Source organism: Lasioglossum baleicum, chromosome 2 (genome assembly GCF_051020765.1).
Source record: "Lasioglossum baleicum chromosome 2, iyLasBale1, whole genome shotgun sequence".
Taxonomy (NCBI): domain Eukaryota; kingdom Metazoa; phylum Arthropoda; class Insecta; order Hymenoptera; family Halictidae; genus Lasioglossum; species Lasioglossum baleicum.
Window position 1 is genome coordinate 16325165 of NC_134930.1, and position 21238 is coordinate 16346402.

The following is a 21238-nucleotide window of genomic DNA, read 5'->3' on the forward strand; positions in this document are numbered from 1 at the left end:
GCAGTTCGGGTTGAATTTGTTTATTTAATCCACGATAAAGTGCATCCTCGATTATCCGAACCAAGGATCTCTGAACCTTCTGAAACAATTGTGAGAAACAGATTTTAGTACATTGCAATGGCAAAAAATGGCAAAACTTGTTTGTTTGTTTTGTAATGATTCTTTTTTGTGAAACTAATTCCAGTATATCCGAGACATTTTTTCTGATTGAAATGAACCAAAATATGATGCATTTCGAATTGTCGGATAAGTCGAACATTTTTGTGTTGTTTTTTAGTACATTACAATTATAAAAAAAATGTTACCGATATATTCGGGACATTCAGGATCCCTGAACCTTCTAAAACAATTGGAAAAAACAGATGTGAAATGGATTTGATAAGTCATTTTTATGTTGTTTTTTAGTACATTACAATCATCAAAGATCCTAATAATAAATTTCTCCCGGCGTATAAAGCGTTAATGTGCCTCGCACAAACGAAATTGGAGGTCCAGAAGTTCAGTTCACGGAGCGACGAGAATTCTTTGACGTTTCTGAAAGTTTTTACGTCTAAGAACACAGTGCTCGAACAACAAAAAGAACGATGCAGACGAAGACTTTTAAGGAGCATTCTCCGAACAACTCTCTCTCTCTCTCTCTCTCTCTCTCTCTCTCATATCCTCCCGTAACTTTTTTCTCCGGCTATTTCTCCCTTCGTTGCTTCATTCGACCGACATTACCCGGTCGAGTAATTTCGCTCTCTTATCGTTTCAGAACGTCAGTAGGTAGAATTAGGCAATAGCTAAAATAACAAATGGGCGTGTGATGTCCTAGGATCTAATCAAAAGGCTAATGGACCATTCGATAGGGCGTCAACAATTTGTCAACCCTTGAATTCTGTATTTTTCCGATTTTTTTTTTATTTTTTACAACCACGATGTTCTATTTAAAAATCTGAATTAATTACAGTTTATGGATCTGCGTATTTGACATCTGTTAGATTTTTTCAGAATTTTCGCACATGACTAAATTGATTAAAGAATTTAAAAATGCCAATATATTGTATTGAACTTATAAATACACAGCGGATTTTATGTATGTAACTGTAAAGATCATCTGTCTACTTATAAAAATTATTAAAGAAAGGAATTGATGCAGACAATTTTCATTTAACAGCGGTTTCCAACCTTCATGCTGCTACGCCTCCGCGAAAAAAATGGTTCCCGCGCCTCCCTACCTTTTATTACAAAAACTTTATTACAAAAAAGTGGAAACTTCAAGTTAATGTTTTATTAAAAAATTTTGACGCCTCCCAGATTGGAAACCGCTGATTCAACGTAAATATCTTCGGTCCATTAATTGTTATTGTTATTATCGTTTCAGAACGTATCTGTGGTTTGACGAGAAGGGGAAGAAAACGAGAGTGGCAGCGCCACAGTATATAGATTATGTTATGACTTTTACACAACGCACCGTTAGTGACGAGACTATATTTCCTACGAAATATGGTAAGTAGTACAGATAGCGGATGAGATAGACGGGCGAAAATAGTTCCGCGTACGCGAAAGCTCAAAAAATATTCGTTCATTTGTTCGATGAGCAATTTAGCATTTTATGGCAGCACCTAACCCAGATCTGACGAGATCCCAAATCGGGATCTCTAAAACTTTTATGAATCTGACGGGAAAAAAAGTTTATTTTATGACCGGTCTGCTCCCGCAGCGACGGTTTTATGGATTCGCCACTTTTGTTTATTATATGCGCCCTCGTTAGCTCGCGAAACTGTGTTTCTATCAGTTGCTGGTTATTGTTAGACAAAGTTTTATGGTTTTGTGTAATTTGAGCATACTCGGAATAGCAGAAAATGTTTATTTCAAGAAATATCGACGGCATTTCTGATGCTCTTTTTGTAAAGGGTGTTTCAGTTTGCTAATTTGGATCTCTACTTAATGTGATTTTAACAAAGATAAAACTCTGCGTTTCAGTAAACGATTGCAGTCAATTTACATTTTTATGAACAGTTTCGAAGAAATTTTAATCAGACCAACTTCCTAAAAAAAAGTATACTGAACGAACACGTTAACTACGTGAATTGTTCGATGTTTTAATTACTTTTTCAGACTTGAAAACGAATTTTCGCGCTGATATATTGAGTGCACCAACTTTAGTTACTATCTAAAAACTGCGGAAGAATTTAAAAGTTAATTAGAATCATGAATCCTAATTTTTCTTCATTTTTGTTTCGTGAAACAATTTGTTTCAATCTAATCCTTTGGTCTTGTGTGCTTGCTGAGTCGATAGTCTATTAGAAAAGTGTTAAAAAAAGATTTTTTGGTAAAGACGTGTACAATAAGATTTGTAAAACTCGAAAAACAGATTCTTACGCTTTAAAAACCAGGAAATATTGTTGAGTTAACGTTCAAAGATTGAAGATTTCATCAATGTATCAAAATTGACTATTGAATTAATGTTTCAAAATTAATTACTTATTTAACGTGTAAAAATTGCCAGTTTTATTAAAAAATATATATACTTGCCAAATTATTCTTATATTTTATTAAAAAATATTCAGTAAGAAGTATTCTCCGTTTTCCTGTTTTCCAAAAATTGAAGAACCAGTTTCTGCCTAAGCTCTAGCATGGTACAACGTTGTAGAAACTCGAGGGTAGCGCAACGAATGATGCGCTTGCGAAGGGAAGGAAGCAATAACGGTATTAATCACTCGTTTTCGTTGATGTTCCAGCAAATGAATTTCCTAGCTCGTTCGAATCGATAGTGCGTAAGATCCTGCGGCTACTGTACCACGTGGTGGCACACATTTACCACTGCCACTTCAGAGAGGTAGCACTATTGGGGTTGCACGCTCACCTCAATTGTGTGTTCGCCCACCTCACGCTCCTTAATCAACGCTTCAACCTGATCGATCCCAAGGAAACGGAGATCTTGGGGGACTTAGAGGCTGCCCTCTTGGGTAAGGCTCGACCAACCACGGTCGATATTATTATGCAACCGCTGCCGAGACCTTGTGTCTAAATCTGAAAGAGTGACTCTCTTTCTTCTTTCACTTTTTCAACCCTCGACACATTCACTGCCATGTGAAGAGCTCACGAGCCAATGAGTCCCTGAGATAATTTAGTGATATATAAACTGAGATCATTCAGTTTTATAACACTTGTGAAGATACCTGTGTGTATCAAGGTTCAGAAGAATTTATTTGTTAAGGGGGTAGACTCGTTTCTAATTAATCCTAGACTTCATTTCTAAAGTGCTAGCCAACTGCTTCATTTCCAGTACTCAAAAGTGCTAGGTGAAAGATCAATCTAGGCCGCAATCGCCCTCAAAGGTCCCATTTTTACGTTTACAAGACGTAATTTGCATTATTCAGAAGCATAAAGCTGCGCATGTAACTGTTTTCGTAAAGCTGCGAGTGCAAATTACGCCTTGTAAACGTAAAAATAGGACTTTTGAGGGCGATTGTGGCCTACATTGATCTTTCACTAGCGCTTTTGACTACTGAAAAACCCATCTTGCAATCCTGGAAACGAGTCTACACCCTTAAGAGGTAGTATTCAAACGAAAATTAAACTAAACTGCTTCGAGTTCAAGTACACTGATAATCGCCTCGCTAGAATATTGTATTTAGAAGTTCAAGTATAGGAGAATATATACAGTCAGTCTCGTAATTAATAGCAAAGTACATACATGCTGAAAATTTCGTAGAACTTGAACAATTGGTTTACGAGTTGTGGACGATTAAAAATTATGAAAATCGCCGAATAATAAAATAAAACGGCGAAGTGGTCTGAAAATCGTTAAATTAAAGTGGCACTCAATGTGTTAGTCAGTGCCGTCCCACGTAGGAGAGCAGATAGGAAAAAGGAGGGCAAAATTATGTTATCGTCCAACCCCTTCCTATTTGCACCATCAATTACGGTACACCCTGTATATGTATAACGATACAAGCGATACCGACCCACTAAAATCGCGCGGTTACATAAATGGACGTGGTGACGCACACCGGGATAATGGTCGTCGAATATCTATATGCATGTTCATGTTTTTGTTTAATCTCTTCGGCCTCGAGGAAAACATCTTTGCATTTTCCTTCACTATTGCGTTGTACATTCGTTTCAATTTCTTCGAAGTCCACATGTTTCTTAACACTAAACCTGCCATTGCCGGTCAAATGACCGGTCTTACATTTTTGATTTTATAATTATTGTAATTATGGCGTTGCTTACATGGAAAATGATTCGATAAATTTCTTTATCCAAGCGCATATTGCTATAAAAATTGCACGGAATCTAAATAAATAGAGCCTTGTCATTTTTGTCAGCTAAAACATTTTAATCGCTTTCAGTGCTGGTAGTTTTAGTGTTAAGGACCAACGATTGGTAATTTACAAAGTAATGCCGTATATCAAGCTTCTAAAAATGGCAGCCATAGCCAAAAAGATTAGTTGAAGTGTGTATCAATTTTAAAACGTTTTTATTCCATTATCTTCATGCTTTTTGATGAGTTTATTGAAGCTTTTCAGTTGTTGGTATATTTTTAAGTGGTCTTCGAAGGTCTATATAACTAACAATTTACAGAAAAGTGTGTAGACTCGTTTCTAGGATTGCAAGGGTGCAGAATGCGCCTTCTCATTTCTCGATAATGCAAAAATGGGGGTTTTCAGTAGTCAAAAGTGCCAGATAAAAGATCAATCTGTGCCACAATCGCCCTCAAAAGTCCAATTTTTACGCCTCGTAAACGTAAAAATAGGACTTTTGAGGGCGATCGCAGCCTAGATTGATCTTTTATCCACTGACAAGTCCCGAAAAAAAGAAGAGTGTACCCCCTCAATTCACTAGAATTACAGATGGTTGCCACAGTCAAAAATGAACTTCATTCTAAGAAAATAATGGTACATTTTTATTGTCTTCGACAAGCATGATGGGATTACAATGATTAACAGTGATCTTCTGGTTCCAGGTGACTCGACATCATCATCTGCGCCTTCACAAACCTTAGCCATCCAGGAGACTCCGACCACAGCCACCTAGATCGCAATGCACAGCAAGCCAGAGGTTGCAGTTCCTGAGACTAGGTGACGATAGGCGTTTGTTTTCCACCGTTTTAATTTTTTCTCTCTTTCTCTCCCTTCTCCCCTTCCCTCTCTTTCTCTGTCTCTCTCTCTTTTTTTTTAAACATAGAATATGCGAGCAACAGAGTTTAAAAAGAAAGGATAAACGACCACACGCAGGTGGAGCGAAAGCGCAATTCTGTAAAAACCAGTAGTACCTGTACATAGCGAAGTGTGAACAACAACTACATGATGTAATTAGGTTCCTCCGTTTGTTGTTTGTGAGATTGTACATAATTTATTAAACAGTAAGATATACGGAAGAGACGAAGGATGATTATTGATTATTATTGACAAAGTTAGTTGCTATAAGAGATAATTTGTTCTGTAAAAAAAAAAATACAAATAACGATATGAGACAAAGCGAATGAAACGATAATAATATTGTAAAGTTAAAGTAATACCAAATATATACCTGGTGTTAAGGCACGTGTTATTTTCGTTCAAACTCTTTTTATTTCCAGTCCTGGAATCGGCATTGCTCGAACAATGTCCCTCGTTGTAAACGAAGCCTTTTTATGCCACTCTACGATGAAAATACTATCAGGTACAGCTAATTAACAATAATTATTATTCACTCGAACGTACAGTATACATTTACGCAGATTATAGATCTTTCGCTATTCTGTTTTGATCCTGCGAGTATTTTCGGCAAAAGAGTTCCAGGTCCTCTTAAAATCCTGTCTCCAGTTTCTCCAAAACCAAATCACCTTCTACCTCGCCGCAAGGTACAAATGATCATCGTTAAGGTATACTTTTGTTTCGCAAGTGATGTTAACACATTACCGACCGGTGATTATTGTACATCACTGAACACTTTTTAATGGAACCTTTAATTAGCAACAGCAATTTTCATTGTGAACTAATAGTTTCATTTAAGATTGCAATGTAAAAGAAAATTTCTATGCTTTCTGTTGGTACAGCACAATTATTGAGAATCCTACTAATAGGCTTCCGGTAGGTAAAGTGTTAAGAAGTTCCACATATATTTGTTTCGCAAGCGAAGATTTCTATAAACTTTGCACTTACAATGGAAACACATTCTCTTCCGTCAAGTGCAAGCGACAGTAGAAGGGACACCCTGTTTCACTTCCACTATCCTAATCGCTGCAAACAAGTTAGCAATCTCCCTCAAGAATAGACCAACTGCCTCTGCGATGGGTTCGCAGAGGTCCTTCAAAGATGTGGCAATGTTGTAGAACAGAATCAACACAGGCTGAATAATAGCGTTGAACAGGATGGACAGGCAGGGTTTTATGAAATAATCCGCAAACATTTGCAGAATGCCCACGGTGAGCGGTCTGATAATGCTGTAGAGCACAAAGCGAATTAGTTGAAGGATAAACGCGGTGACAAACGCGGTGCCGATGTGGACTGTCCCGAATATTTCAGCCCAAAATCGTGTTGCTGCTTGGTCCGTCTTCTCTGCGCATTTTTCTGTCGCTAAAATCGGCGGAGAGTCCGTTGTTCGGAAATATCTGTGCGAAAAAAATATGAATCCTTTTACAACAGCTCCTTTGTTCGGATTGTTTTTGTTTCTTTTTGGTGTTTGTACATCTTCAAGTTTATTCTGTTGATGTTTGAAAATGTGTTTCGTGTAGAAGCGTGATTGCACCTACGCGGAATTCCCATGATCGAAATAATAAATCTCAATCTTCTCCATTGGACTCGGTTCTTCAGGTTTTGGGGTTTCTTCCGGTTTCGGTGGTGTGATTGGTTTTGGTGTTTTGGTGCATCTCTTGTTTGGTATACCTTCGGATATTTCGCAGCACATGAAGGGCTAGATTGAAAGAGAATATTATTATTAGGTTTTATTATTCAATCTTGTTATCAAATCATTTTTATTTAAGTGTTCGTGTAAATTGTATTGTAATTGTGTTCATGAATAGTTCAATTAGAGCTACTATATGTATGTTAGGACATATTCTTGTATGTATTGTTTCTGCTTTCGTAAATTTATGATTCATCCTTTTCCACTTTTTAAGTGTGTAATAACTTAAACCCTGAAACGTGGCAACCCTACTGCCTCGTATGTAAGGAGGTAATCCCAAGGTGAAGACACTAATTATGGCGTTTAAAGTAAACAGAGGAATTATCCTCTTCATAGTACCTCAGCATAATGAGGACACTTCTGTTGTGTTAATCTAACTTTGTATGTTTTATCTTTCCTGTTAGTATGATCTTTTTTAGACCATTTCCATTTAAAAGGACACATAAGAGGCGGGCGAGTCGGTGCAGCTGGAAAATAAACCGAAAGAATGCAGTTAGAATTGAACAATGAACATGCACAGCAGTATTATAATTTTTCACAGAGTTGGGCAATATTTCATACCAGTTACCGATTTTATTCATTGTAGTTGAAATATTCGATTATCAATTACAATTAGCCGCTAAACGGTTACAATCAAAATATTCGATTATCAATTGTAATTATCCTGCAATGATTACAGTCGAAACATTCAATTATCGATTGCAATTAAGGATTAATTTATTAGCTCATCGCTTAATTCTATCAATAAAAAGGAAAATAATTCTGAATAGATTCCAACATTTTAAGAAATTATGATGTACAAAAATGTTCTAATATAAAAAAAATTAAAATTAAAATATAAAAAATATGATTAATTAATCAACCGAGTTAAAAACGATTAACGGTATTGTCGATGTCCAACTCTGACTATAAACTCTCGATCGATTACCATTCTTGTATTTCAACGGCAAAGTGTAGGCCCTGGAATCGTAATGTAAATTAATAAATAATTATGCCACGTCGCGTGAAAGTGATCGTGTTACATCTTATGAGCGTGACATAAGCACGGCGCTGTCGATTGTATTTCCATAGGCTGCTTGTTAGCCAACGGCTCTTTCTTAGGGGATAGCTCAGCTGCGTCTGTTCTGCCATAGTGATCTGCCGGAACTCCTCGGTTTACAGTTCCATGCAGCTTGCGACATGAGCACTCTTTAACTTAACAAGCGTACCGCTTAATTGATATTTCTCCTGGCTTATATACAATTATATTCCTGGAGAACGTTACCCTCTTTGTTTATAGGTTCTGCATGCGACTCTTTGAGGCTAGTGTCGATCCCACAGCTATCCGACTGCAAGGATGATATATTTGAAGCTTCCGTTTCATCGACGCAAGGATACTCGTCTGCGGAAACCATGATAAACGCATTTCCCGAAAAAACGAACTGAATTAAACGAACATTAAAATTAAATTAACATCGAACTACAACTGAATTGAACTGAACTGTCGAACGACAGTGAACATGGTTAACTGCGTTCAAATGTTCGCAAAAATTAGTAGAAAAGATATATACATGGTCTGTTTCTCGAAAGTTACCGTACCTCATCCGATTATCAATAGCGAATTCATTTTTTTAAATAAAATTGATGTTTAAACTTCGTATAAATCAAAAGTATTACAATAATTTTTGTTTAAGATATTATAAAAACTGTGATACATCGGAGGATAATAAAATAATGATTTTATTGTGCTACGGCATAAAAAAAAGTTAATTAATTAATTTGTCATCACTTTCTTGTGTCCACTAAATAGGACCAAAACTGCTCTTTAACAAAGTCGTTCAGAAAAATTTGACGATACAGAAGAAAAAAGGGTGGGTGGACAGCAACTATGAACGAAAAACAAGTTTCTAGTATAAATAATAAATAGACTGCGGATCTTTATGCGTTTATAGTAAAATTGAAATTCAAAATTATGAAATATTTGAAAAATTGAAGATGTCAATACGTGATTTCTCCTCAATTAAAATAATTAAGGAAACAAATAGCATTCAATTTGGTTTCTATTTCTTGCAACCAATGCAGCAATTTTTATTTTGCATAATACGATCCGCAGTTTAAAGTTGACTCTGGTAAATCGAATCTCAAGGGATATCTTTTTTGTACATTATATATAAATACTATTTTCTATAAACAGTGCCACAGTTCAATGAATAACAAGTAATTGATCATTTTCCTTTTTATTCGTTTTATGACACATAGTTATTTTGATTTAAATCCGCAATTATTTACCAAAATTTCTTAGACTTCCAACGTCTCGCTAAATTTTCTGAATCGTTTCAAACGCAGCTTGAAGATGAACGGAAAAAAGAAATATATATTTACATCGATTCGGTTGGAAGTATTTGTAGAACAGTTTTTAGTTTTAGTCTAGCAAGATTCGATACAGCAGCTGTAAGCTGGTCTACGCGACGTGTATCGTTCGCAAGGAGGCATTATATATAATATATAATATATATATATTCCAAATGTGTAACAAGTCGCAAAAATGTTTTACAAGATTACATTTACTGTCCTTCCATCGGAAACACGTATTTTCTGTTTTTTTTTTCGTTTTGTTGTTGTTTATCAACTACTATCTAAATATTCAAGTGCTTGCGTGTCTGTCATCTTTTAATTGTGCCGTCAAACAACCCGTTTCCCTTTGCACAAAGTAGCAATATGTATACCTGTCAAAGTAGACGTTCGCAACGCACAAGTAAAATATGTCAAAACATCAATTATAAAAATTTGTCCCGTGTTGTATTGTATATTTGTTCGTTTATTGCGTGTATGCTTCTTCAAAATGTTCAAATGCATTCTTGGTTACCGGCTCCCCCCGATTTTCGTTGGTGAACGGAGACCAGATAAGTGTTCGTCGCGCTCACTTACAGAGTATCGTGACTGGTGAACCCTCAGGCGGCGGTGCCCGGGTCTCCTGGGACCCGAAAGTTTCGTACACTTTCCTCATTTCCATTGGCTAACTTAGATTGTTAATCACGTACGTTTCGATGTACATTTCAAATACACTACTGTCCAAAAGGAAGAAGCAACCAGTGTAGAATTATAAGATATAATGACAAACAATATCTTGTAGAAATTGTATCGTATTGTACAATGATTTATTGCATTTAAAGTATTAGATAATCCGCAATAACAAATGTTCTCAGAACTATTCAATTAAACAGCGGAACCCTTTTTCAAAATTTACTGTGTTATTCGATTTTTTACGCTTTTCTATTAAATATGCTTCTTTCTTTTGCACAGTAGTGTAATGTCTTTCATGTATGATGTAAAGTTTTCACTATGTCTCGCTGTATTATTGTGATCGAGAAAGTTTATAGACTCAGCTACAAGAAACATTTTAAAAAATTTTTTAAAACTGGTAATCCAGTGTCTAAAAGAAAATTGATAAATTGGGATTTGAATGGATCTAAGGTATAATTTGTTTATAAAACAATTGGCTTCCGGCCTCCCGAGGGTTAATTGTTAATTAAACGAAACCTAAACGTCGAGTTACCTCTAATATCGGTCAGACTAGAACGGAAATACGCATAAATATATATATATATATATTAAAAAAGAAGGTTACACCTAACAAACGCCATTCGTTTCGACGATCAATCGAGCAGTCTGATACAAATCAATTCTCGCTTAACTTACGCTTGTATTTAGAATATTTATACACATGTTTCATCAATTAAATTCCGACAATCGAGTATTCGATTCTGAATTAATATCATCGACTCCCTAACGCTTCCCAACGTTTTCGTATATAAACGTCGTTTGTTTAACATTCTGTACATGAGGTCCACGCTTTGAGAAATATATCTCTCGACTGATAATGCTATAGAAGACAGGATGTACTGAATGTTAACTCTGTTCTGTACACAGGTGCGTTAAAGAAAAGTACAATCGGAATAATAGAGCGGTGAACTTGCAGAACAGTTACCTATCATTCGATTACGATGATTTTTGGATACGTTGTAGAAATTGATATTTCCAATAACTTTCTTCTTTGAACGTTTTATAGTGAGACTCCGACTGTCGTGCAAAAGTTGTTCGAAATGTTAGATTTATAACGTATCCAAAAACAGAGTTGTGCTAATTGAAATACATTGTAATTTAATTACATTGTATTTTATATACACATGTTCAAACGAATGTTCATCATTGCTACTAATCTTTTTCTCTCTCCACCTCTTTGTAATTGTTTCAATTGTAAAATCGAATTACATTGTGATTTAATTGAATAACAGACCAGAATTACAAATGACGTTGTAGTTTAATTGAATGAAGCGACTGAATTTCTAATTACGAAATAATTGAATACAATGTAATTGAAGTAATTCAATTACATTGTATTCAATCGTAATTCGACACAACTCTGTCGAAAAATAATCGAAATCGGAGGATAGTTAACTGCTCTGTGGGTTCACCGAAACAGCTGACTATTTACACGTTCGTATAATGAAACCGAATGGATCTGTACATAGAATATAATCAGTCGCACACAATTAAAAGTAGCCTGAGACCAGTGAAAGTTCTATAATACAAATCGATAAAAAGTAAACGATACAGTTCACTATTCCATGCCTGTCTTGTTTATCACGTAAACACTTCCAACCCAAGACGACCAAACAACCAAGTTTTCGCATCGTGTGGTTTGTCTTCTAGACGCTACCGAGAGTTAGTGTTACGTCAAAAACTTAACATACAGCTGACACGTTTCAATCTGTAACACACGTTACGTGCTAGTTTACGATGAAACATTTAGGCACCTATTCGAAATGCGATGTCAAATGTATGCACACTCCGTCGATGGAGATTGTTGTAATCATTGACAGAAAATCGCCTACCGAACGACAAAATCGAACCGTTCCCTGCCAATTGAGTCTAACTCCTGCTAAGGTTGCGATCGATCGTACAATTTGACAATTTCTTTTTATTTTGTCGCGATAATTGTGCGCGCAACACAACTTTCTGTCGTTTCTAACAATGATAAAAAGTGGAATTGACGTGGGTACCTGCAACCTTAACAGTGACACTGTCGGTGACAGCGTGTTTCGCTCGAATACGTTTCAGTGGCTGACAATAATTTAATCCGGAAGTATACATAGACGTATGTGTACTAACATTCAGGTAAAAGAAGAAATTAATAATTACTAGACTGCGGATCTTTGCGCAACATTTTTTGTATCGATTGCAAGGCACAGAGACCAAGTAGAAATTCGTATGTACCTTTTGCTCGCTTTTTCTCTGAAACGCATAAAATCGGCAGTCTAATAATTACAGGCGCGAGTACATGGCTTGGAATGTGAAAGAACATTGAACTTGACCAAGTTGATCCTTATAGCGTACACTTATCGTCGCCTCCCGTTAATTGTCGTACAAAATTTCCCTTTGTTCTCTGCGTGTCTGTGTTCCAGACCGTTCTATTCTTTTTCGTGGTTTTCTGTTTTCTTCAATCACTACCTACAATAAGACAGATTCTCGAAAATGTTTCACGATATTATTCACGTGTGACACCCATTGGAACAGACATTGGTAAACAATTGTTATGTATACGCTCTATTTTGTAAATAGTTTTATATTGCTATCGTTAAGACGCTCGCTGTTTTGCCTCGTTTACGCAATGCAATTAAGAACGAATTAGATAGATCGACGTTAATCAAACCTTGTGAGAGATTAAGAAGTGTAAAGAGTTTTACATAAGTATACAGGGTGTCCCAGAAAAAGCGTAAGAAGCAGAAAACTGTGATTCCTGAGGTGACTCTAAGCCAGTTTCTCCTTACGGAGCTCTAGAAATAACTGTTTCACATTATTTTATAAACATAACAAGAATGTATCTATCCAAATTTATGGCCATTTTTCCAATAATATATACCCAAAGAAAGAAATTTGGTAAATAATTCCTCGGGAAAGCATCTTTATAATCTTAATAATCGAAAATTAGGAATATTAGAAACCAAGTGTTAATGTTTCTCCTTTTCGTTAATAACTCCTAAACAAAACCGCGGAGAAGATTTTTGCAAAGGAAACAAGTTGCATCAAATGACCTCGGGAATCACTTCTTTCGAGGAAGTACAACATTTTCGGGATACCCTGTAGAGATGGATGTCCTTCGGAGAATACAAGCGTGGCACTTAATGAAGACAGGTGAAACTTACTGGTAAGTATGAAAGAACAGATTTTACACGGCCAACGGTAGTAATATGCAATTCAAAAATCATCTGTCTCGGTTTAGCAGCAGCGTGTTCGGTTTTTGCTTCTTAATTCAAATCCTTAAACGTAGTCTTCTTACACGTGTATATGTACGCCGTAATGCATAATCAGCAATTAATAATTATCTTTCTTTCTTTTTTTGTCAATGTTTGTCTCTTGACGAAGTTGTTCCGAGCTGTTCGCATTGTTTAACACAGAGATTTTTGTAGTTTGAAAGGCATTTAGCAAATAGTTGCGACGATATTGCTGTTTGTCTCTTCTCCGTGGATGTATTCCCTACGGCTTACAAGCTACAAAGTACAAACAATTATAATAAATAATATCATTAAAAAGTACGTCATACATTGATCTCGTAGAACTGACTGTCATGGTTCTTTCTTACATAGGTATTTTTCTTCGATATGATTTGAAATTATCCCTTCCACACGGTGTTCCGAATAACTAAAAAACAATTCTCGGAAACGAGCGTCGATGTACTAGTGTTTAACCCTTTCGCAAACTGGCAAATTTTACCATTTAGGATACGTACTAATAATTCAGTACGTCGATACAGTCACGAATAAATAAATAATAGAAGTTTAGTGTAATACGATTCAGTGTTTCGATCATTTCAATATACGGTAAAGATACCAGTTACATTCCGTAATTTATTTTGCATTTTTTCTGATAAACGATTGATTATCAACCTCTCCTCTGTATTGTCACATTTTTCTGGACGATATTGTTGGCAAGCAAAAGAAATATTAACGAAGTTTTGGTCCTATTTAACGGACACAAGAAATTTGTGATGACAAATTAATTAATTAATTAATTATTTCATGCAGTAGCACAATAAAATCATTATTTTATTATCCTCTGGCGTATCATAGTTTCTTAGCATTTCCTATAATCGGAAACTAAACAAAGATGATTGTAATACTTTAATACTTTCGTATATAAATACGAAGGGGAAACATGAATTTTATTTTTAAAAATAAATGAAGCAATACTAGCTACTTCGTGTTATTTTTATTAATTTCGAAAAAGTTTGTTTTGTGTCCAATAACCGGGTGACGCATGGTAACCAGTACCTTTAACCTACCTTTCGAAAAATCCTATAGCTAAACTACTGTGCAAAAGAAAGAAGCACCCAGTATAATTATGAGATATAATGATAAACAATATCTCTATGTAGAAATTGTATTGTACAATGATTGACTTATTGCATTTAAAGTATTAGATAGTCCGCAATAACACATATTCTCAGGACTATCAATTAAACAGCGGAATCCTTTTTCGAAACTTACTGTGTTCTTATTCGATTTTTTACGCTTTTCTATTAAATATGCTTCTTTCTTTTGCACAGTAGTATATATCGAAATTTGCCTTCGCGGAAGGGCTAATGACTACGTCACGCTCACACGTGAAACACAGATATTTACAATGCGTTGTAAATAAATCCCTTTGGGAGTAGATAGCAATAAATACAGGTGGTCGAAAGGAGAGCTCGCCGAGGCGATCCTTTGGAGAAAGTTGTTCGAAGTACTTGTGCATGTTGTTCGATGCCCGTAGAATAGAAAATATACGGAAAAAATGCTAACGAATGGGAGGACACGCATACTTACGGCTCGTAGAACAGTCTTTTTACATGTAGACGCGCGTTTTCAATGTCCCGGTGGGTTCGTCGGATGTGTACGAAAAAATTACTTTTTTTGCGATACGCAATTCAATCCTGTTATACGCAAAAACCGTTTGGAGCTCCTGGAACGACGGACTCGTTCGCAAAAACATTGTTTGCGGGAGTGTACTCCGTTTAGTGGCCCAGAGACGTGCTTCAGGCGGAAATGATATGATACACTTTTCTTTTTTGTTTAGCTTCTGACGGCTGGAATGAACGCGTCACCCGTAAGACAGTTCCTTTTCCTTGATAGGGGAGAATCATCTATATGTATTGGAAGTTGTCCTTGGTAGCGAGCAACGGCAATTTCTCGATGCTCTGTTTGTGATCGAAGCTGTGCAACCAATCCGAGCTGGGCTTTGCTTTTAGTCCGCAGAAGCTGACGTTGCAGAAGTCCGCTGCGTTCTGAAGGGCACCGCGGTGGAAGGGATTTCCTTGCTTGAAGTGAGTGTACCGCCCGGCGTTCATGCGCTCGTTCGTTGTCATTCCGAGAACCATTATCTGAAAACAGGGTGCAGTTAGATATGCAACTTGGCAACGGTGACACAATGTTCAGGGAGGGTCCCATGGAAATCAGAAATCACCGACACAGTTTTCACAGACTCCAAATTTGACCGACAATAACTGTAACCGACAACGACTTCAGTCGACGAAAGTATTATTCGATATTAACCCTTTGCACTCCGAATTATTTTTCAATTTTGTTGCCAACAACTTCCTACTATTTTAAGTGTTTCATTTGAAATTTATAATACAGTATTAGCTTGTGTAAATAAATGTTATACCTGATAACACTGGCACGCCAGCAACGTGCCAACCCAGAAGAAGTGCAAGGACGTATTAGCAGTGATCCACATGACCCACGCGTCACATGTAGCCGCTGCGACGAGATAGTTGTCAGCAGTATGGCCATTCGTTAAGTTTGTCCAGCATTCAAACTTCCAATACTGTACACTAGCGGATAAAACAACGATGCAGAGGCCCAACAGTGACGCCAGAAACCCCAGGAAATACTTGTGGTTGTGCGCACCTAGAAATCAGAGGCGAAGAGACAGTTAAAAATGTTTTGCAATACGATTAAACTGTTTGAATTTTGATACAACGAGATTAGATTGTCTAGACTGGGCGGTCGTTATCCAAGCCGTAATACTAAACGATTAGGTTACAGAGCACACCTCTGAACGTATTACTTTTATTGGCTTACCAATGCAGTTATTCACCCACGGGCAATGATGATCGAAACGTGCCACGCATCGATCGCACGTGGAACAATGCTTGGATCTCATGGGCCTTCTGACTAAACAACTGCTGCAGAATGATTGAGGCTCGAAGCCGCCTGACTCAGCTAACTCTATAATTGTCTGCGAATAATCGAATTATATAAAATGTAGCGTTGTTAGGAAGACACTTAAATGAAATTTGATAAATTGATTATATTATTATGATCAAGTGAAAATATATTTCTTAGAAAGAGATCAATCATTTTATAGCATAAAAATAGGTGAATTTTCACCCTGAGGGACGTACAGTGGGTGTACAAAGTATTCGTACACCTTTCAAAAACGAATAACTTTTTCAAAATTCGACCCAACAGCTTGAGTTTTTTTGAGACGTTAGAAGGATTAGTTTACTAGCTAATGTGTAAATAATTTTTGGTTTAAATTGTTATTGTACCTGTGCCTGCAATGAAAATTTAAAACATGTATTATGTAAATCTAAGTAAGTTATGTACATTTACAAAGTTTCATCGAAATCGATCAAGGTTGTTTCAAAATATAATTGATTGAAAATAGTGTACGAATACTTTGTACACCCTCTGTATGAGGGTTAACAAACTGTCAGTGTACATGGTTTTACGAGAATTGTACGGAACCAAAAGTGAATAAAAATAAAATAATAGGACAATTTTTGAAAAATGTTCGCTTTTAAAATGAACAGTAAAAGATCGATTTTCTGAAGCTCCGATAGTGCTGCACTCTGAAATGCTTACATTCAGCTTGTCCTCGTGTGTTGCTACGATTACACCGGGGTCGCCCCTCCAGGACTGTAAAAAACATATCCACAACGGTACCGAACCGCCTACCAACAATAACCACAAGTACCAAGTAGCGTGTATGCCCAGCCAGAACACCCATGTAACGTATATCCACATCTGTAACAAACGATAAGAATCGCGAATGATAACAGAATTCGTGTGAACGTGGAAACGCTAAACTATTTGCCCCGAAAAACGGGAATAAAACTATTCTAGCGTTATTCATGTAGGTCATTGGATTTTCCTTAACGTTAGCTACAATGTGTAGCGTACAGAAGTCTGTGCACCGTACAGAACTGTTTATTCGGTATTATCAATCGTAAAAAATCTCTCTCGTTGCTTAGTGTGTGCGTTATCGGGGACACGTCTCTCACGATACGACGCTCTTTACTATCTGTCCAAGAGATACAGAAGCTAACGTGTGAACCAATTCGACGAGTACTTTTTCCGATTAAGATCGTCATGATAATAGATGAAATTCAAAATTGTAAGAAAATTTTGAAAATTGAGGATGTCAATATATGGTATCTCCTCTATTAAAATTATTAAGGGAAGAAAGGTCATTCTATTTGGTTTCTATTTCCTGCAATCGACGCAGATAATTTTTATTTTGCATAAAGATTTGTAGTCTAGTCATAAGTTTCTTAAGAGGATTCGTGAACTCACCTTGGTAGCCAAGTAAATTGACATCGGTACAATATGAAACAATCGTTCATCAAAGATAAAATGATTCGCTAGATATAACGCTATGTAAAGAGTGACAAAGGCACCTAATTTCACTAGATAATCCAGTCCGCTCTGAAGGATCATTCCGATTAGATAAAAAACTATAAACGGCGTACTGACCATACAGTACCAGCGCATTCTCTGAAAGAAGCAAAATATTCAGAGTATAAAGAACCAAAGAATCTTATCAAGAAATCAAGACTGGTACCTTATCTCTACACCATGTCCTTGTCCGGCCTTGTTTCTCGCGAATCTCTTGACTGATCTTGTGTCCGAGCCAAGCGGCACCAATGTGACGTCCTAACAACGTCATCGGCGTCTCATCGCGGATATTCGGCACGTCCAAGGACGCGCCATGATGAACCAACGTGGAGATCGCTGTACTGTTCTCGGCTATGATCGCCCAATGCAGAGCTGTGTTGCCATGGAAATTATCTGCGAGCGAGTGAGACGCTCCTAAAGTTAACAACAACCTCGTCGGGTCTAGACTGTAAAAGGAAAGACTTCAGAGTCATAGATACAACATGTTTCCAGAGGAAGGCGTTTTAGGTGTGCGCGATTCTATCGCTTCTTCGCATTACCTATTCACTTTGTAGGCACTCCACATGAGGGGTGTCATCGCGCTTCTATCAGGCATGTTAGGATTCACTCCCTTTGCGACTAGATAAGCGACAATTGATGTGTGACCAAATTGCGCTGCTAAATGAATACAAGAGAATCCTTCAGAGTCTCTGAGAGTAGGGTCCGCGCCTGCTCTCATTAATATCACAACTGTCGGCAGGTGACCTTGCCTGGAATATATTAGTTAAGGGGGTTTTGGTCTGGGTTGAAAGTGTTCCGTGATAAACGTATCGTTTACTTTTGATCGATTTGTATTATAGAACTTTCACTGGTCTCAGGCTACTTTTAATTGTGCTACTGATTATATTCTATGTACAGATCCGTTCGGTTTCATTATAGGAACGTGTAAATAGTCAGCTCTTTTGGTGAACCCGCTGAACAGTTAACTATCCTCTGATTTCGATTATTTTTGGATACGTTATAAATCTAACATTTTGAACAACTTTTGCATGATAGGGGTTTTTCAGTAGTCAAAAGCACTAGAAAATCTATTTTTACGTTTACGGGGCGTAATTTTCATTATTCTGCAGCATGTAGCTGTAGCAGCTTTATGAAATTACATGCGCAGGTAAAAATAGGACTTTTGAGGGCAATTGCGGCCCAGATTGATCTTTTATCTAGCGTTTTTGACTACTGAAATCCTGGAAACAAGAGTCTACCCCCTTAATGTATGCAGATTTGCAAGATGTGAGCTGTATGATTCAATGTTTACCTTGTAGCCCAGTGCAGAGGCGTAGAATCAAGTTCACCACCGATCGCATCGACAACAGCCCCCTTCGCAATAAGGTACTTTACAATATCTTTTCTATTGTTTATAGCAGCCCAGTGCAATAGCGTTACGGTCTCTGAATCTGGTTGGTTCACGTCTGCACCAGCTTCCACCAATTCTGTCACACGATCCAGGGCTCCGTACTGGAAAGAACGAAACAGATCCAATGATAAAAATATAACAAATGTGTACGAGGTATTTTATGGAGTCTTTTTTACCTGGGTGGCTCTAACAATGTCAAACGTGCTACAATCTTGAGCCGGGGGTCTAACAGGTTCTTGATGATGGGTACTAGGATCATCAGGCTCCCCAGTGCCTTCGCCCTGGCAGGCGACTTGCATCTTTAACGCGTACATGGTGAGTTTGTTGATGGTGACTTCAGAATCGAGTCATAGATCCAGGGAAGAAGTGTGTGTACGAATAGATACTTTGGAACTGCTTAGTGTTAGGGAGGTATTACTGCAATAATAATGAGTTCATAATGAGTTCTGAGAATGAATCATGAATATCAACATTATAACTTAAATTACTTTGAAGCATTATAATGCATTACATGTTAAGAGTTTTACTATTAAATAGATGAAAGTTATTAAATACTTCATTCATCAATATATCCACCTCGCTGGGCAATGACGGCGTTTATAATTCGAGGCAATTTAGCAACAAGCTTTTCTAATGTTTCTTCCTGGAAATAGTAAACAAATAGAGCGGAGAGCAAAACTTTCAAGCAAAACTTGAAACCACCATACTTTTAAATGTGTTCGCTCAACCAGTTTTCGTTCAATTTTTCTTATTATCTTTTTATACACTGTAATTAATGTTGAATAGTATTATTAATTATTACTCTTATATGAGTGTACAAAAGAAATACTGTGGCAGAAGTTACATTGGGATGCCTTATTTTAAATATACATGTATATTTTCGATAATCTGAAGGTGTTCAAATGCTTATGGATGGTAGTGTATGTAACTATTAATTTCAGTAACAAAGATCGAGTAATGTGTTGGATTTGTCATAAATAATTGGAGTTAGAATAAGATAAATAAGGAAAATCTATATATTTGTTATCCAACTATAAAATACTACAAAAATATACAGTAATTTTTTATATAAATATAGACGATTCGAAATAATTTTATAGAAATGAGAATTACACGAAAGTTAATTTATGAAATTTTCTTTGTTGCGTTTCTAAACTCGATCGAAATTCCCGGCAGAAAACAATTTGTTCACCGCCGAAAATAATTCTTTCGGTATTTTCAACAACATCGATCATTATTCTAGACATTTGAATATTGCTAGGAACGTTTTGCGGAATGATTGATATCGCTCAGCACGAGCGTATCCCATCCGGTGATTAATATCGCTCGATTTAACCGGCAACAATCAATTGGCCGTTTGTATTCATAAGACACACGGTCGTTGTAAATACGACGTGTACAACCACTATAGAACACTCGGATCGTATTGACAATCGTTTTCTAGCTCGAAACAAGTACGAACGACGTGATTCCTCGTCTTATTTCCCGAAATTCATGGTTCAATAATATTTTCTCTAGCTCGTACGACGCATACAATGTTCTATCAAAAAACGACATGGCACCTGAAGATACCATTAAACTGTGCGATAGAAGTCGATAATGATTTACGAGCGAAGTAAAGTAATCTTCGGCTCAGGAAAACGTGTTGACAACGCGTTCGTATCTTACCTGCAAGCAATGACAATGCTGATAACGTTCGCGCATAGTACGACAGCGGCGTGCTACCCTCGAATGCGTCTTAAGGGGTTAGATTTAAAGGACAAATAGTCTGCGGGGGTGGGGCGCCGGTACATCTCATAGAATCCGGACAAAGTTTGACCTTCTCCCTCGGCCACGATAGAAATATAATACCCTCCTGCCTGACTTTATTCCCTCCTCGTCGATCCAGGATAACGTAGCTCTTTCCTCGTTTGTGGCACGGTAAGTATCATCGCTAATCGATGTCGATTTTCTTCGATGTCGCGCGAAAACGGTGAACTGTTTGTTTTGTTACACACGCGACGCGTTACGCACTGACAAACAATACGCCGCCGATTTCCATCGACATGCACATTATTGCACGAATTATCGCGAGCCGTGTTTCTTATTGACCAAACGGCTTCGCAAGCCGCCCGATCGGTAGCCGATATATTCGTCAATCTCGTCAAACGAACGTGATACGGCGATTGTGGCGACACATTTTCGAACCTGTCCACCGAGGGCTAACGAGCGGAATCATGCCACGAACGAGGCACAGTGATAGATCAATCACTCAGTGCAGTTTTCTGCTCAA

General features: G+C 37.2%; 3 protein-coding genes across 14 annotated transcripts in view; 1 reads left to right on the forward strand and 2 right to left on the reverse strand.

Annotated features, from left to right (window-relative positions):
• Positions 1–5534, forward strand: part of Mob2 (MOB kinase activator 2) — an 86169-nt gene extending 80635 nt beyond the window's left edge. For all 10 annotated transcript variants that reach the window (XM_076447067.1, XM_076447070.1, XM_076447072.1 and 7 more), the window contains 3 exons: positions 1364–1488; positions 2724–2951; positions 4955–5534. In XM_076447067.1, the coding sequence (XP_076303182.1) occupies positions 1364–1488; positions 2724–2951; positions 4955–5025 (424 nt within the window). In that variant the 3' untranslated portion in view covers positions 5026–5534. The remainder of the gene's footprint in view (positions 1–1363; positions 1489–2723; positions 2952–4954) is intronic.
• On the reverse strand, positions 5524–7488 carry LOC143221677 (uncharacterized). 2 transcript variants are annotated; one of them, XR_013011819.1, is made up of 5 exons: positions 7216–7488; positions 6725–6885; positions 6135–6583; positions 5694–5818; positions 5524–5631 (listed from the first exon to the last, which is right to left on the reverse strand). XR_013011819.1 is itself a non-coding variant. In XM_076447084.1 (4 exons), the coding sequence occupies exons 1-3, from the start codon at positions 7318–7320 to the stop codon at positions 6157–6159; spliced, it is 693 nt and encodes a 230-aa protein (XP_076303199.1). In that variant the 5' UTR covers positions 7321–7488; the 3' UTR covers positions 5532–5818; positions 6135–6156. The 2 variants fall into 2 exon arrangements, 1 of the variants encoding a protein (XP_076303199.1); XM_076447084.1 differs by having other exon boundaries at positions 5532–5818.
• A 2494-nt stretch (positions 7489–9982) lies between these two features.
• Positions 9983–21183, reverse strand: Hip14 (palmitoyltransferase Hip14). 2 transcript variants are annotated; one of them, XM_076447047.1, is made up of 10 exons: positions 20635–21183; positions 19143–19383; positions 18868–19067; positions 18116–18325; positions 17743–18037; positions 17475–17675; positions 16764–16925; positions 15978–16134; positions 15559–15803; positions 9983–15274 (listed from the first exon to the last, which is right to left on the reverse strand). In XM_076447047.1, the coding sequence occupies exons 2-10, from the start codon at positions 19278–19280 to the stop codon at positions 15038–15040; spliced, it is 1845 nt and encodes a 614-aa protein (XP_076303162.1). In that variant the 5' UTR covers positions 19281–19383; positions 20635–21183; the 3' UTR covers positions 9983–15037. The 2 variants fall into 2 exon arrangements, with proteins under 2 accessions (XP_076303162.1, XP_076303163.1); XM_076447048.1 differs by having other exon boundaries at positions 17743–18022; positions 20635–21182.
• Positions 21184–21238: the final 55 nt, after the last annotated feature.